This window comes from Stegostoma tigrinum, chromosome 12, assembly GCF_030684315.1.
Source record: "Stegostoma tigrinum isolate sSteTig4 chromosome 12, sSteTig4.hap1, whole genome shotgun sequence".
In the NCBI taxonomy this organism is placed as follows: domain Eukaryota; kingdom Metazoa; phylum Chordata; class Chondrichthyes; order Orectolobiformes; family Stegostomatidae; genus Stegostoma; species Stegostoma tigrinum.
This window is the reverse complement of record NC_081365.1, coordinates 436,490-450,488: the sequence shown is the minus strand read 5'-3', so window position 1 is coordinate 450,488 and position 13,999 is coordinate 436,490. Positions and strand designations below refer to the sequence as shown.

The following is a 13,999-nucleotide window of genomic DNA, read 5'->3' as shown; positions in this document are numbered from 1 at the left end:
TTACAGCACAGAACGTAGCCATTTGGTCTATTGCGCCTTCATCATCTCATCAAATGAGCACCATTATCTCATTCCAATCTTCTTTTTCTCCCATATTCTTGCTTGCTATTCTTGTCTAAATAATCATCCAACAGCCTCCTGAATGCCTCAGTTGAACCCTCTTCCACCACCCTTCCAAGCAGTGCATTCAATACACTAATCATTCACTCAGTCAGAAAGGTCTTTGGCCCATTTCATCACAGCCGGTCAAAAACAACTACCTAACTATTCTAAGAGATAATGGGAACTGCAGATGCTGGAGATTCCAAGATAATAAAATGTGAGGCTAGATGAACACAGCAGGCCAAGCAGCATCTCAGGAGCACAAAAGCTGACGTTTCGGGCCTAGACCCTTCATCAGAGAGGGGGATGGGGGGAGGGAACTGGAATAAATAGGGAGAGAGGGGGAGGCGGACCGAAGATGGAGAGTAAAGAAGATAGGTGGAGAAGGTGTGGGTGGGGAGGTAGGGAGGGGATAGGTCAGTCCAGGGAAGACGGACAGGTCAAGGAGGTGGGATGAGGTTAGTAGGTAGCTGGGGGTGCGGCTTGGGGTGGGAGGAAGGGATGGGTGAGAGGAAGAACCGGTTAGGGAGGCAGAGACAGGTTGGACTGGTTTTGGGATGCAGTGGGTGGGGGGGAAGAGCTGGGCTGGTTGTGTGGTGCAGTGGGGGGAGGGGATGAACTGGGCTGGTTTAGGGATGCAGTGGGGGAAGGGGAGATTTTGAAACTGGTGAAGTCCACATTGATACCATATGGCTGCAGGGTTCCCAGGCGGAATATGAGTTGCTGTTCCTGCAACCTTCGGGTGGCATCATTGTGGCAGTGCAGGAGGCCCATGATGGACATGTCATCAAGAGAATGGGAGGGGGAGTGGAAATGGTTTGCGACTGGGACCCAGTCGCAAACCATTTCCACTCCCCCTCCCATTCTCTTGATGACATGTCCATCATGGGCCTCCTGCACTGCCACAATGATGCCACCCGAAGGTTGCAGGAACAGCAACTCATATTCCGCCTGGGAACCCTGCAGCCATATGGTATCAATGTGGACTTCACCAGTTTCAAAATCTCCCCTTCCCCCACTGCATCCCTAAACCAGCCCAGTTCATCCCCTCCCCCCACTGCACCACACAACCAGCCCAGCTCTTCCCCCCCACCCACTGCATCCCAAAACCAGTCCAACCTGTCTCTGCCTCCCTAACCGGTTCTTCCTCTCACCCATCCCTTCCTCCCACCCCAAGCCGCACCCCCAGCTACCTACTAACCTCATCCCACCTCCTTGACCTGTCCGTCTTCCCTGGACTGACCTATCCCCTCCCTACCTCCCCACCCACACCTTCTCCACCTATCTTCTTTACTCTCCATCTTCGGTCCGCCTCCCCCTCTCTCCCTATTTATTCCAGTTCCCTCCCCCCATCCCCCTCTCTGATGAAGGGTCTAGGCCCGAAACGTCAGCTTTTGTGCTCCTGAGATGCTGCTTGGCCTGCTGTGTTCATCCAGCCTCACATTTTATTACCTAACTATTCTAATCCCATTTTCCAGCACTTGTATGTCTTGACTTTACAAGTGCACGGCTAAATACATCTTGAATTTATAATGCTTTCTGCCTCTTATCACATTTTCAGGCAGTGAGTTCTAGATTCCCACCAGCCTCTGGGTGAAAAAAGTCTTTCCTTTTATTTACTCTGGACCTTCAGACCCTAACTTAAATGCATGACCCCGTCTTTGATTCCTCCATCGGGGGAAAAGTTTCTTCCTGTCTATCCTATCCATGTCATTCATAATTTTATACATTTCCATCATGATATCTCTAAATCTGCTCTGCTCTAAGGACGTGAGAGCTGGGAGCAGGAGTAGACAAATGAACCCCTTAAGCCTGCTCCACTAATTGAAATGATCATGCTTGATCTCATCTCAGCCTAAACTCCACTTTCCTGCCTGCTTTCCATAATCTTTCAATCCGTTACTAATTAAAATTCTGTTTAACTCCTCCTTAAATTTACTTAACTACCCTAAAGACTACCACACTCTGGAGCTCTAAATTCCACTGTTTCCAAGGAAAACAACCCCAATCTCTCTTCAAAGCTGGACACAGACTTCTAGTTGGAAAAACAAGACTTAAGCATCACCGTGTTTTCTGACACTTCAGATCCAATTAGCCAAATTTCCTTGGATCCTATGGACTCCACCTTTGTTATTAATCTCTCACGTGAGACCTTATCAAAGACTTTGCTGAAATCCAAGTAGAACATGTTGAATGCACTGTCCTCACCTACACACCTGGTTCCATCTTTGAAAGATTTCATCAAGTTGGTCAAACATAACTTCCTATGAACAAAACCAAGCTGACTGTTCTTGATTAATCCCTGCCTCTCCAAATGCAGCTTACCTCTGTACCTCAGAATTACTTCCAATAGTTTCCCTGCACTGAAGTTACACTCACTGGCTTGTAGTTTCCTGGTTTACCCCTTCCTGCCTTCTTGAATAATGTTACCACACTGGCTGTCCTCCAGTCTTCTGGCACCTCTCCTGTGGTTAGACAGGGTTTGAAATTATTTGCAAGTGACCTTGTTATTTCCTCCCTTGCCTTACTCAACAACCGGGATACGTCTCATCTGGAACTGGACATTAATCGACTTTTAAGACTGACAGACCACTCCGAACCTCCTCTCTATCTATTCTAATTTCTTTAATTGTATCATAGTCTTTCTCCCTAATTTGTGCACCCGTATTGTCCTTCTCACTAGTGAAGACAGGCACGAAGTATTCATTTAAACCTTCCTCTGAATTATCACACAAATTACCAATATGGTCCTTAATGGGTTTTACCCTTCCCCTTGTTAGTCTATTACCCTTACTATACCTGTAAAACAAATGAGGATTTTCCTTTAGTTTACATCGCAACATTCTTTCATGTCCCTTTTTAGCTCTCCTAATCACCTTTTTATGTTCCTTTTGCACATTCTATATCCCTCCAGTTCTTCTGCTGTTTTGATCCCTTTGTAGCTGCCCTAAGTCTCCCTTTTTTTTTCTCTTGAGGATGCAATGAGCAAGTAAGACATGGGGCGACCCCTTGGAAATGGTGACACGAAGCAATGTTACATTCAACCTGAGATGGGCCATGTTTGGTTCTTGATTCCAATGCGGAGAACTGGGAGCTGGATGAGGAACATCCAGTCTGAAATTGGTTGGGGTACTTTTATAATGAAGATTAAAATTAATGTCAGATAAACATTGGCATTGATGAGAGTGATGAATATCTCACTGGCTTTGGGTCCTGTTCTTAATCCTAAATTCTGCTTTTGGGACCTCATCACTTATTCTATCCATGCCATTGGTACCAGTATGTATCATGTTACCTGTCTGTTATTACCAATCCCCAACTTCCTTTGAGAAGGTGGTGGTGGTGAGTTGCCTTTTTGAACAGCCATAGTCCACTCAGTTTAGGTAGATTTACAATGCCATTAGGGATGAAATTCCTGGATTTTTGATCCAGTGAACTGAAGGAGCAGCAATGTATTAAAAATATGAGGCTTTTTCCCAGGGCAGAGAGGTCAATTACTAGGAGATAATGTGCGAAGGCGGGGGGTAGGCAAGTTTAAAAGAGAGGTGCAAGGCAAGGTTTTCACACAAATGGTGATGAGTGCCTGGGTCGCACTGCCAGAGATGGTGGTGAAAGGAGATAAATACGAGCATTCAAGAAGATTCTGGATGAATACATAAATAGGAAGGGAATAGAGGGATATGGATCCTGTAAATTTAGTTTTAGAATAGAAGGGCAAAATGTGATGGCGCAGGCTTGAAGGGCCGAACGACCTGTTCCTGTGCTGTATTGTTCTTTGGTATTTCCAAGTTAGAATCATTGCAGTGATGCCAGGTATGTAGGCTATATGTTTCAAAGATCAGTCGCTCGTCTCAAACAATATGTCTCTTTGGCTTTTTGTAACAAACATGGGACTGACCATGCCCATGCAGCCTATACTTGGAAAATTGCAACACAGTGTCTAACATTAGAAGTGAATCTGTAATTGGACAACGTTTGAGGGACAATTTTGAGTGTGCAAGTCCTTCTGGTGTTATGGCAACCAATTTAGAATTGTCAGCGGGCCTCGCAGTGTGCTGAATGTGTGTGTACCAGAAGCCTGAAATATTAATACACAGGGTCCTTACTTTGCAGACAGCGAGCATGTATAGGGACTGTGCCTATTTCAACTCAAAAAAATAGACCTCTGCCATTCGCTGGTTCATTTCTTCAGACCATGTCTGGTTGTTAAATTTCAACCATTATTAATCAGTGCATTCTCAAGGCAATGCCTCTGTCAGTCAGAATCCACCTGCTAACCAATCAGCACTCTTCTCTCATGTGGTATAAATGTTGCTTTTTCCGTGAATTTGTATTCTTGCATAATGTCCCAATGGGCACAAATGAAAAACCTTAACCAAGTAGGTGTCATGGTGGTTCAGTGGTTTGCACTTCTGCCTCACAGCGCCAGGGATCTGGGTTGGATTCCACACTCAGGCAACTGTCTATATGGAAAGTGCACATTCTCCTATGTTTGTGTGGGTTTCCATCAGGTGCTCTGGTTTCCTCCCAAAGTCAGTCTTGGTAAAATGCCAAGTTACAAGGATAGCGTATAAGGGGTGGGATGCTCTTCACAGGGTTGGTGTGAACTTTACGGGCCAAATAAACTGCTTCCACTCTGTAGGGATTCTATTTTTTCAACAATACTTAATTTGAATAGTAAAAGATGGAATTCTCATTATTGTATTCTCCGAATCTTATCTTCCAGTTTATAAAACTATCAATGATAGTGAATTTCAATGTTTTGTTGATGCATTCATGGCTAGGGTGGCATTTACTGACCATCTCTAAGTGCCCAGAGGGCAGTTAAGACTCAATTACATTGCTGTGGGTCTGTTAAATTTCCTTCCCTAAAGGACATTAATGAACCAGATGTTTTTTCTGACAATCAGCAATGGTTTCATGGTCATCAGTAGATTGATTGTACCATCTACCATGGCATAACCCAAGTACCCAGGAATTTAGTTCGGTTAATAGTCCAGCCATTCTACCATTCGGCCATCGCCTTCCTGAACCAAGTTTATCCAGAACTAAAAATAGCAGATGGTAGGGGAGGGTATGGTATAGTGGTAATTTCACTGGAGTAGTACTCCAGAGCCTCAGACAAATGTTCTGAAAACCATTTCTTTCTGGTCATATTGTCAACACCCTTTTCCAAATCTGTGGTCTCTAACACCGGATAAATGCAACAGATCTGGCAGCATCTGTGAAGAAAAGGTCAGAGTTAACATTTCGGGTCCTGTGACCGTTCCTCAGAACTGGACCTGCACTTTTCCGCAGTTCTTTCGATTTTTAAGAGCAGCAGATACTTGGGAACACCACCAACTGCAAAACACCCACTGCATCCTGATTTGGAACGGTATATTACTTATATATGTTAATGCTGCTCCCTCACTCATGCTCCCTTCTCTCTCAGTCCCCTTTGTTACAGACTGTATCTAAGCTGATGTTAATCCAGCTCCCTCATATTGTCACTTAGGTAACCCCTTAGTTTCCAGTGATCTGTGCTGCTGACTGTATCTCTATTGCTGTTAATCCAACTCCCTTATACGGTCATGCATGTTGCTGTTTGCTGTGCACCCTGCTCATCAATTCCTCTTATCCTGTTTCAGTTGATGAAATACTAATGTAAAATCTGTAAACCTCTTATGCTCCCTTGGTGGACACAAGCATGTATTAGGGCTAATGTCAGTTCTGATTTGTAAGTAAAGTTCTTCACTAATGGAATGCTGTACTCTCAGCAGCACCTCCGAAAATTATTCCCATCTTCACATAAAGTTAATTATACCAAAGGAGCAATGAAATCTTACAGTGCAGCTGTCTTACCGGCTGCTCTGGGTATGAATCGAGGGTAATTGGCTGCGTTGCCATCATGGTTTCAAGGGAAGTTGGAAGAATGTTTGCATCATGAGGAAGGAAGCTGATGATCCTGAAACATAAAGCAGGGAGAATAAGGAAGGTGTAGTTTGAGGTACAGTTCACAATTTTCACTTTTTTCCCCATTTGTTTCCAATGACATGGACTATATTCTGACAAAGGCGCAGAGGTGATAATTCTGTCTCTGCGTCTTGATTGCCATGCAACTAGCTGCCTTAAGGTGATGCCTCACACCATAAAGTATATCAGCACTCATTTTTCAAGTACACAGGATGACTTTCCAAAATGTAGATTGTGATCAAAATCAAAACTAGGTACTAACCAGACTGGTACGTCACACTATGTTGAGAAATATTAGACAAGCAGACACATAATCCCTAAATATAAACTCCAGAGCTCTGTAAAAGCAAACTCACTCCAAAATGTAGCAGTGCAGAGGGGAGTGGGAGCGGGCACACAGTGAATGTATAATGCTATTATTATCTTACAATAATGACAAAGCAAGGAGGTACAGTTTATCACAAAAGTTCACACATTGCTTCAGAAAAGGAATTGGGAATTAGGAATTTGCTGAGCCTGCAACAGTGAAAAGGGTATACACGAATGTGGGGAATCTGCAACCATGGAATAAAATGGGTTCTACTCCTACAGAGGTGATAAAGTGTCAAGGTCACAGTTGTAATCACTGTTACACAAATAGATTTATAGCAGGAACAATTTGGGAGCAGCCTTATTGAAGTAGTTTAAGAGTCACTTCTTAAACGGCTTGTAAAGAAGCCATAGGGGAGCTGAGAGGTTGGACTTATTGTGACTAATGAGGTTGGATGAAACAGTCATATTGAAATACAGGAGTATTTGGGGGAGGGGCTAATTATTGCTGCAATGTTAACTTTAAAAATTGAAATGAGTACGGAAAAGATAATGAAAACGATGAAGGCATTGGATTTCATTACAAAAGATTCTGGGGGATTCAGTACTTCATGGAAACAACAAAATAGGAAGAACAACAATCTATTTGAAAAGAAAGGGCAGTATGAAGTAATGCTATTGGGAAAGTTAAACAAGGCAATAGAATGGATATGGAAATCATGATAATGGCAACAATTTGTCTCAGAACAAGGTAGACAGCTCTCAAGGTGGCAGTCCTTTCAATGGCTGGTCTGAGGTTGATTAATTCTATTACATCCATCATGCTTGCCAGACAATGAATGTCCACAACAGAAGATCTAACCATTGCCCTAGATGTTCAATGGCACTACCACTGCTGAATCTCCCACTATCAACATCTTCGTTAGCACTGATCAGAAATAGGAACAGGCATATAAATACAGTGGCTACAAGACTAGAGACAAGCAATATTACAGCACATAATTCACCGCCTGACTCCCCAGAGCCTGAGCACCATCTACAAGGCACAAGTCAGGAGTGTGATGGAATATGGAGTGTAGTTCCAAAAACACTCAAGAAATTTGACACCATCCAGGACAAAGCAGCTCTCTTAATTGGCACCACATCAACATTCACTCTGTCCACCAACAATACTCAGTAGTAGCAGAGTATACTTTCTTTAGTCCTATTCACTCATGGGATGTGAATGCTGCTGCTTGATTGAGTATTTATTTCGAGTCCTTAGGTCCCCCTTGAGAAGATGGTCATGAGCTGCTTTCTTGAACTCTTGCAGTCCCTTTGCTGTAAGTACAACCACAATGCCACATGGGAGGGAGTTCCAGGATGTTGACCTCAGGATCACAGGACTGTTATCGTGCATGCAAACACAGAAGAGGATCAGGAGGAGGCCAAGTGGCCCTTCGAGCCTGTTCCACCATTCTTCACAATTATGGCTGATCGTCCAGTCAATAGCCTAATCCTGCTCTCTCCCCATAACCTTTAATCCCATTTGCCTAAAGTGCCATATCTAGTTACTTCTTGAATACATTCAATATTTTGGCATCAACTATTTCCTATGGTAATGAATTCCACAGGCTCACTACTCTCTGGGTGAAGAAATGTCTCCTCATCTCCGTCCTAAATCGTCTGTCCTGAATCCTCCATACTGTGACCCCCAGTTCTGGACAGACCATCAGGAACATCTTCCCTGCATCTACCCTGTCTATTCCTGTTAGAATTTTAAAAGTCTCTATGAGATCCCCTCCCCACCCCATTCATCTGCATTTCAGCAAAAACAATCCCAATCTAGTCAATCTCTCCTCATACGTCAGATCCACCAACCCTGCAATCAGCTTGGTAAACTTTTGCTGTACTCCCTTGAGAGCAAAAGCATTCTTCCTCAGAAAAGGAGGCCAAAATTACAAACATTATTCAAGGTGTGCTCTCACCGAGGCCCTGTATAAATGCAACAACACATCCCTGCTCCTATACTCGAAACCTCTCGCAATGAAGGCCAACATATCATTTGCTTTCTTTACCACCTGCTGCACCTGCATGCTTACCTTCAGCGACTGGTGCACAAGGACAACCAGGTCCGGCTGCACACTCCGCTCTCCCAGTTTTAAGCCATTCAGGTAGTGATCTGCCTTCTTGTTTTTGCTTCTAAGTGAATCACCTCACATTTATCCAAATTATGCTGCATCCGCCACTGATTTGCCCACTCACCCAACCTGTCGAGATCCATGCTGAAGGATCTCTGTATGCTCATCACAGTTCACCCTCCCATCCAAACTGGTATCATCTGCAAACTTGGAGTTGATACATTTTGTTCCCTCATCCAAATCATTAATGTATATATTGTGAATAGCTGGGGTCCCAGCACCGATCCCTGTGGCACCCCACTAGTTACTGCCTGCCAATTTGAAAAGGACCCATTAATTCCTGGTCTTTGTTTCCTCTCTGCCGACCAGTTTCCTACCCACTTCAAAATACATTCTCCAATCCCATTGCATATTAATCTCTTATGTGAGACTTTGTCAAACGCTTTCTGAAAGTTCAAATATACCACATCGACTGGCTCTCCCAAGTCAACTTTACTAGTTACATTTTCAGTGAATTCCAACAGATTTGTCAAGCATGTTTTCCCTTTCATAAATCCATGCTGACTCTGTCTGATCCAGCCACTGCTTTTTAAATGCTCTGCTATAAAGTCCTTGATTGTGGATTTGAGAATTTTCCCCATTACTGATGTTAGGCTTACTGGTTTATAATTCCCTATTTTCTCTCTACTTCTCTTTTCGAATACTGGAATGACATTAGCCAGCCTCCAATCTGCAGGGACTGCTCTGGAACAGAATCCTGGAAAATGATCACAAATGCATCCACAAACTCTAGAGCTACTTCTAGAGCAGAAGGAAACAATTCAGCCCATTGTACCTGAGTGACAATCGCCTGCTTTTTCCCTATAAATCAGCCATTACCTGATCTGGCCTACATGTGACTCCAGACCTTTAACGTTTAACTGCCCTAAGCAATAGCCTAGAAAATCTCCCAGCTCCAGCAACACAAGACGCTTGACCAATGGAGGACAAAGCATGCGGTACTGAGGCACAGTGGTAGTGTCCCCACTTCTGGGGCAGAAGATCTGGAATCAAGTCTCAGCTGCCTCAGAAATGTGCAAATGGATTGATTAAAGACTTTTTCTTTCAGGACAAAGCAGCCTGCATGATTATCAACTCACTAACCACACACAGTAGCAGTGGCATTTATCACTCACAAGAGGCAAAGCAGCAGCTGCCCGCCGAGGGTCCTTCGATAGCATCTTCCAAACCTACGACCTCTACCAACTTGAAGAACGAGAGCAATAGATCTATGCAAACACCACCCACCTGCAACTGCCCCTTCAAGCCACACATATGTCTTCCTGACTTGGAAATATATCACTTTTCCTACACTGTTGGCCGGATCAAAATCCTAGAAATGCTTCCCTATCAGTTTATCCAAGGCAACTGGATTAGGCAACAAACGCTGGTCTAGCGAGTGATGCCCATATCATGCAAAACAATTTTAAAAATATACTTTTGCCTACTGATCATTAAAAAAAAAATTTCTTCACAAGAGCCCAACACTTTACAGCGGTCCAGTAGTACAAGGTTTTTCTGTTTCTTGGCGATCAGCTTTCAGCATCTTGAGAAGCAGCTGCTTTCTACAGATCCAGTCACAACTGATAATACAACTGTTAAACTCATTAAAGAGTTGAACTCCTTTCCCACTAGTGTCATTGGCAACAACTGTTTCACTTATAGGTCCACAGAGGATGCCATATTACTCGCCCTCGGCGCATCCTTGGAACATTTGGACATCAAAGACACCTGCTCGTCGACTATAGCTCTGGCTTCAACACCATTATCTCCTCTGACTGATCTCACAACTGCATGACCTTCGTCTCAGCTCTGCCCTCTGCAACTGGATCCTCAGCTTTCTGACCCACAGGCCGCAATCAATGAGGATAGGTAAATGCACCTCCTCCATGTTAACACTCAACACTGGAGCCCCCAAGGGTGTGTCCTCAGCCTCCTACTGTACTCCATGTACGCCTGCAATTGTGTTGCCAAACCCTGAGTGAACACCATCTACAAGTTCACTGATGACAGAACTGTAGTAGGATGGATATCTAACAACGACGAGTCAAACTACAGAAGGGAGACAGAAGGCTTGGTGGTGTGGTACACTGAAAACAACCTGTCTTTCAATGTCAGTAAACCTGAAGAAATGATCATTGACTTCAGAAAGGAAAAGGTCCCATCTACACTAACAGAGCTGAGGTTGAGATGGTGAAGAGCATCAAGTTCCTTGGACTGGCAATAACTGACAATCTGTCCTGGATTTCCCATGCAGGTTTGATATTGAAGAAGGCACAACGGTTCTTCCTCAAGTGGCTCAGGAACTTCGGCATGACTAAAAGGCCCCTCACCAACTTTTACAGATGCACCACTGAAAGCATACTGTCTGGGTTCAAAATGGCCTAGTATGGTAACTGGTCTGTCCAGGCCTGTAAGAAATTAGAGAAGGGGGTGTGCACAGCCCAGACCATTATGGAAGCCAATCTTCCGTCTAGGGACTCCACTTACATGGCTTGCTGCTGCGGAAAGGCGGCCAACATCATCAAAGACTCATTACACCCCGGTAATGACCTCCTACAACCTCTTCCGTCAGGCAGACGACACAGAAGCCTGAACACATGCACCAGCAAGTTCAGGAACAGCTTCTTCCCAGCTGTTATCAAAGTGATGAATGGACCACCTAGCCTGAAATAACACTGATCTTGCTTACATCTTGCCTAGCACACATTCCGTGCAAAGTAACTTGTATGCCTCTGTTTGAGAGATAATGGGAACTTCAGATGCTGGAGAATCCGAGATATCAAAGTGCGGAGCTGGACGAACACAGCAGGCCAAGCAGTATCTCAGGAGCACAAAAGCTGACGTTTCGGGCCTAGACCCTTCATGATCTGCACATCTTTTGCTTACTATGATCTGCCTGTACCACTTGTATATAAAGCTTTTCACTGTATTTCGGTACACATGACAACAAATAAATCAAACAACTTGAAAGTAAAATGCTTCAAGGTATCTAGTGATTGTAAAATGTGGTATGGAATTGCAAGTCTTTCTTTTTCTGTTTCATCTGAATAACTTCAGCAGTCATTAGGAAGGAAACGTCACAAGTATTTTAATTACCTTGAAAATGCATAAGAGATCAACAGTGACAAGAAACAGAGAGTAATGGTTAATGGATATTTTTCAGACTGAAGGTAGGCTTGTAGTAGAGTTCCCCAAAGGTCAGTTTAGGACTTAGACCATAGAAAAGTACAGCACAGGAACAGGCATTTGGCCCACCATGTCAATGCCGACCATGATGCCATTCTAAACTAACTTTGGTAGGAGTAACCGGAAGGCAAAGTACAGGGCTAATGGTAAGATTCTTGGTAGTGTAGATGAGCAGAGAGATCTCGGTGTCCACTTACACAGATCCTTGAAAGTTGCCACCCAGGTTGACAGGGCTGTTAAGAAGGCATACAGTGTTTTAGCTTTTATTAATAGAGGGATCGAGTTCCGGAACCAAGAGGTTATGGCGAAGCTGTACAAAACTCTGGTGCGGCCACACTTGGAGTATTGTGTATAGTTCTGGTCACCGCATTATAAGAAGGATGTGGAAACTTTGGAAAGGGAGCAGAGGAGATTTACTTGGATGTTGCCTGGTATGGAGGGAAGGTCTTACGAGGAAAGGCTGAGGGACTTGAGGCTGTTTTCATTAGAGAGAAGAAGGTTGAGAGGTGACTTAATTGAAACATATAAAATAATCAGAGGGTTAGATAGGGTGGATAGGGAGAGCCTTTTTCCTAGGATGGTGACGGCGAGCACGAGGGGGCATAGCTTTAAATTGAGGGGTGAAAGATATAGGACAGATGTCAGAGGTAGATTCTTTACTCAGAGAGTAGTAAGGGAATGGAACGCTTTGCCTGCAACGCTAGTAGATTCGCCAACTTTGGGTACATTTAAGGCGTCATTGGATAAGCATATGGACGTACATGGAATAGTGTAGGTTAGATGGGCTTGAGATCGGTATGACAGGTCGGCACAACATCGAGGGCCGAAGGGCCTGTACTGTGCTGTAATGTTCTATGTTCATCTGGCTGCACCTGATCTATATTCCTCAATTCCATGTCTGTACATCTATCTAAATACCTATTAAGCATTGCAATTTTATCTCTTCTACAACCTCCCGGGCAGCATGTTCCGGGTACCAACCACATACAGTGTTAAAAAAAAATTGCCTCGCGCATCTCTTTTAAATTTGCCCCCTCACCTTAAATCTATGTCTCCCCCCAGTATTTCAGATTCCAGCCTGGGAAAAAGACTCTGACTATTCACTTTATTTCAATTTTAGATACTTCTATCAGGTGTCCCCTCAGTTTCCAATGCACTAACAATTCAAGTTTGTCCTACCTCTCCTTTTAGCTAATACACTCCAAACCATGCAAAATCCTGGTAAATCTCTTTTACAACCTCTCCAAAATCTCTGCATCCTTCCTACAATGTGGTGACCATCGCTGCACACAGTTCTCCAAATGTGGTATAACTAAAGTTTATTACAGCAGTAACATGACTTGTCAACTTTTATGCTCAATGCCCTGACCAATGAAAGCAAATAAGCTGTATGTCTTCTTTACTAACTGATGGACTTGTGTTGGTACTTTGATGGAGCTATGGACATGCACCCCACCATCCATTTGTGTATCAAGGTTCCCTGTCATTTACTGCATACTTTCCTCTTGCATTTGATCTCACAAAATCCATCACCTCACACTTGTGTGGATTAAACCCGATTGCCTATTTCTCTGCCCAACTTTCTAACTGATCTACATCCTGTTGTATACTTTGACTACCTTCCTCACTAACCACAACTCCACCAATTTTCATGTCATTTACAAACTTACTAATTAGAACACATATATAAATTATTTGGTTAGAAGTGTATGACAAACAACAAAGTCCCAGCTTTGATCTTTGTGGAATGCCATTTGTCACAGACCTAGTCAGAAAAACAACACCCCTCCAGAACTACTCTCAGTCTTCTATGACAAATTCAACTTTGCATTCAACTCATCAACTCACTGTGGATCCCATGTGAATTAATCTTCTGGGCCAGACTATGATGAGGGATCTTGCCGAATGCTTTAGCCTATGCAAACAATATGCACTGCCCAACCCTCTATTACTTTCGTCACTTCCTCAAATAATTCAATCAATTTGTAAGACAGGACCACCCCTGCACAATCGCAGCCTCCTCCTGTGGTCCCCAGCACTACAGACGCCAGTATTCAGCCAATCGATTCACTCCACTTGATGTCAAGAAATGGTTAGAGACACTAGATACTGCAAAGGCTAGAAGCCCTGGCAACATTCCAGCAATAGTACTGAAGACTTGTGCTCCTCTAGCCAGCTGTTCCAATATAGTTACAGCCCTAGTATCTACCCGGCAAAGTGGAAAATTGTCCAATTATGTCCTTACACAAAAAGCAGGAGAAATCCAACCCGGCCAAAGACTGTCC

The 13,999-nt window shown here is 43.8% G+C and overlaps 1 protein-coding gene across 5 annotated transcripts in view; it reads right to left on the bottom strand.

Moving 5' to 3' along the window:
* The window catches only part of LOC125456760 (homeobox protein PKNOX1), a 138,747-nt gene that overhangs the window by 117,423 nt on the left and 7,325 nt on the right, over positions 1-13,999 (bottom strand). For all 5 annotated transcript variants that reach the window (XM_059650057.1, XM_059650060.1, XM_059650056.1 and 2 more), the window contains exon 2: positions 5,947-6,049. In XM_059650057.1, coding sequence (XP_059506040.1) covers positions 5,947-5,994 — 48 coding nt within the window. In that variant the 5' untranslated portion in view covers positions 5,995-6,049. The remainder of the gene's footprint in view (positions 1-5,946; positions 6,050-13,999) is intronic.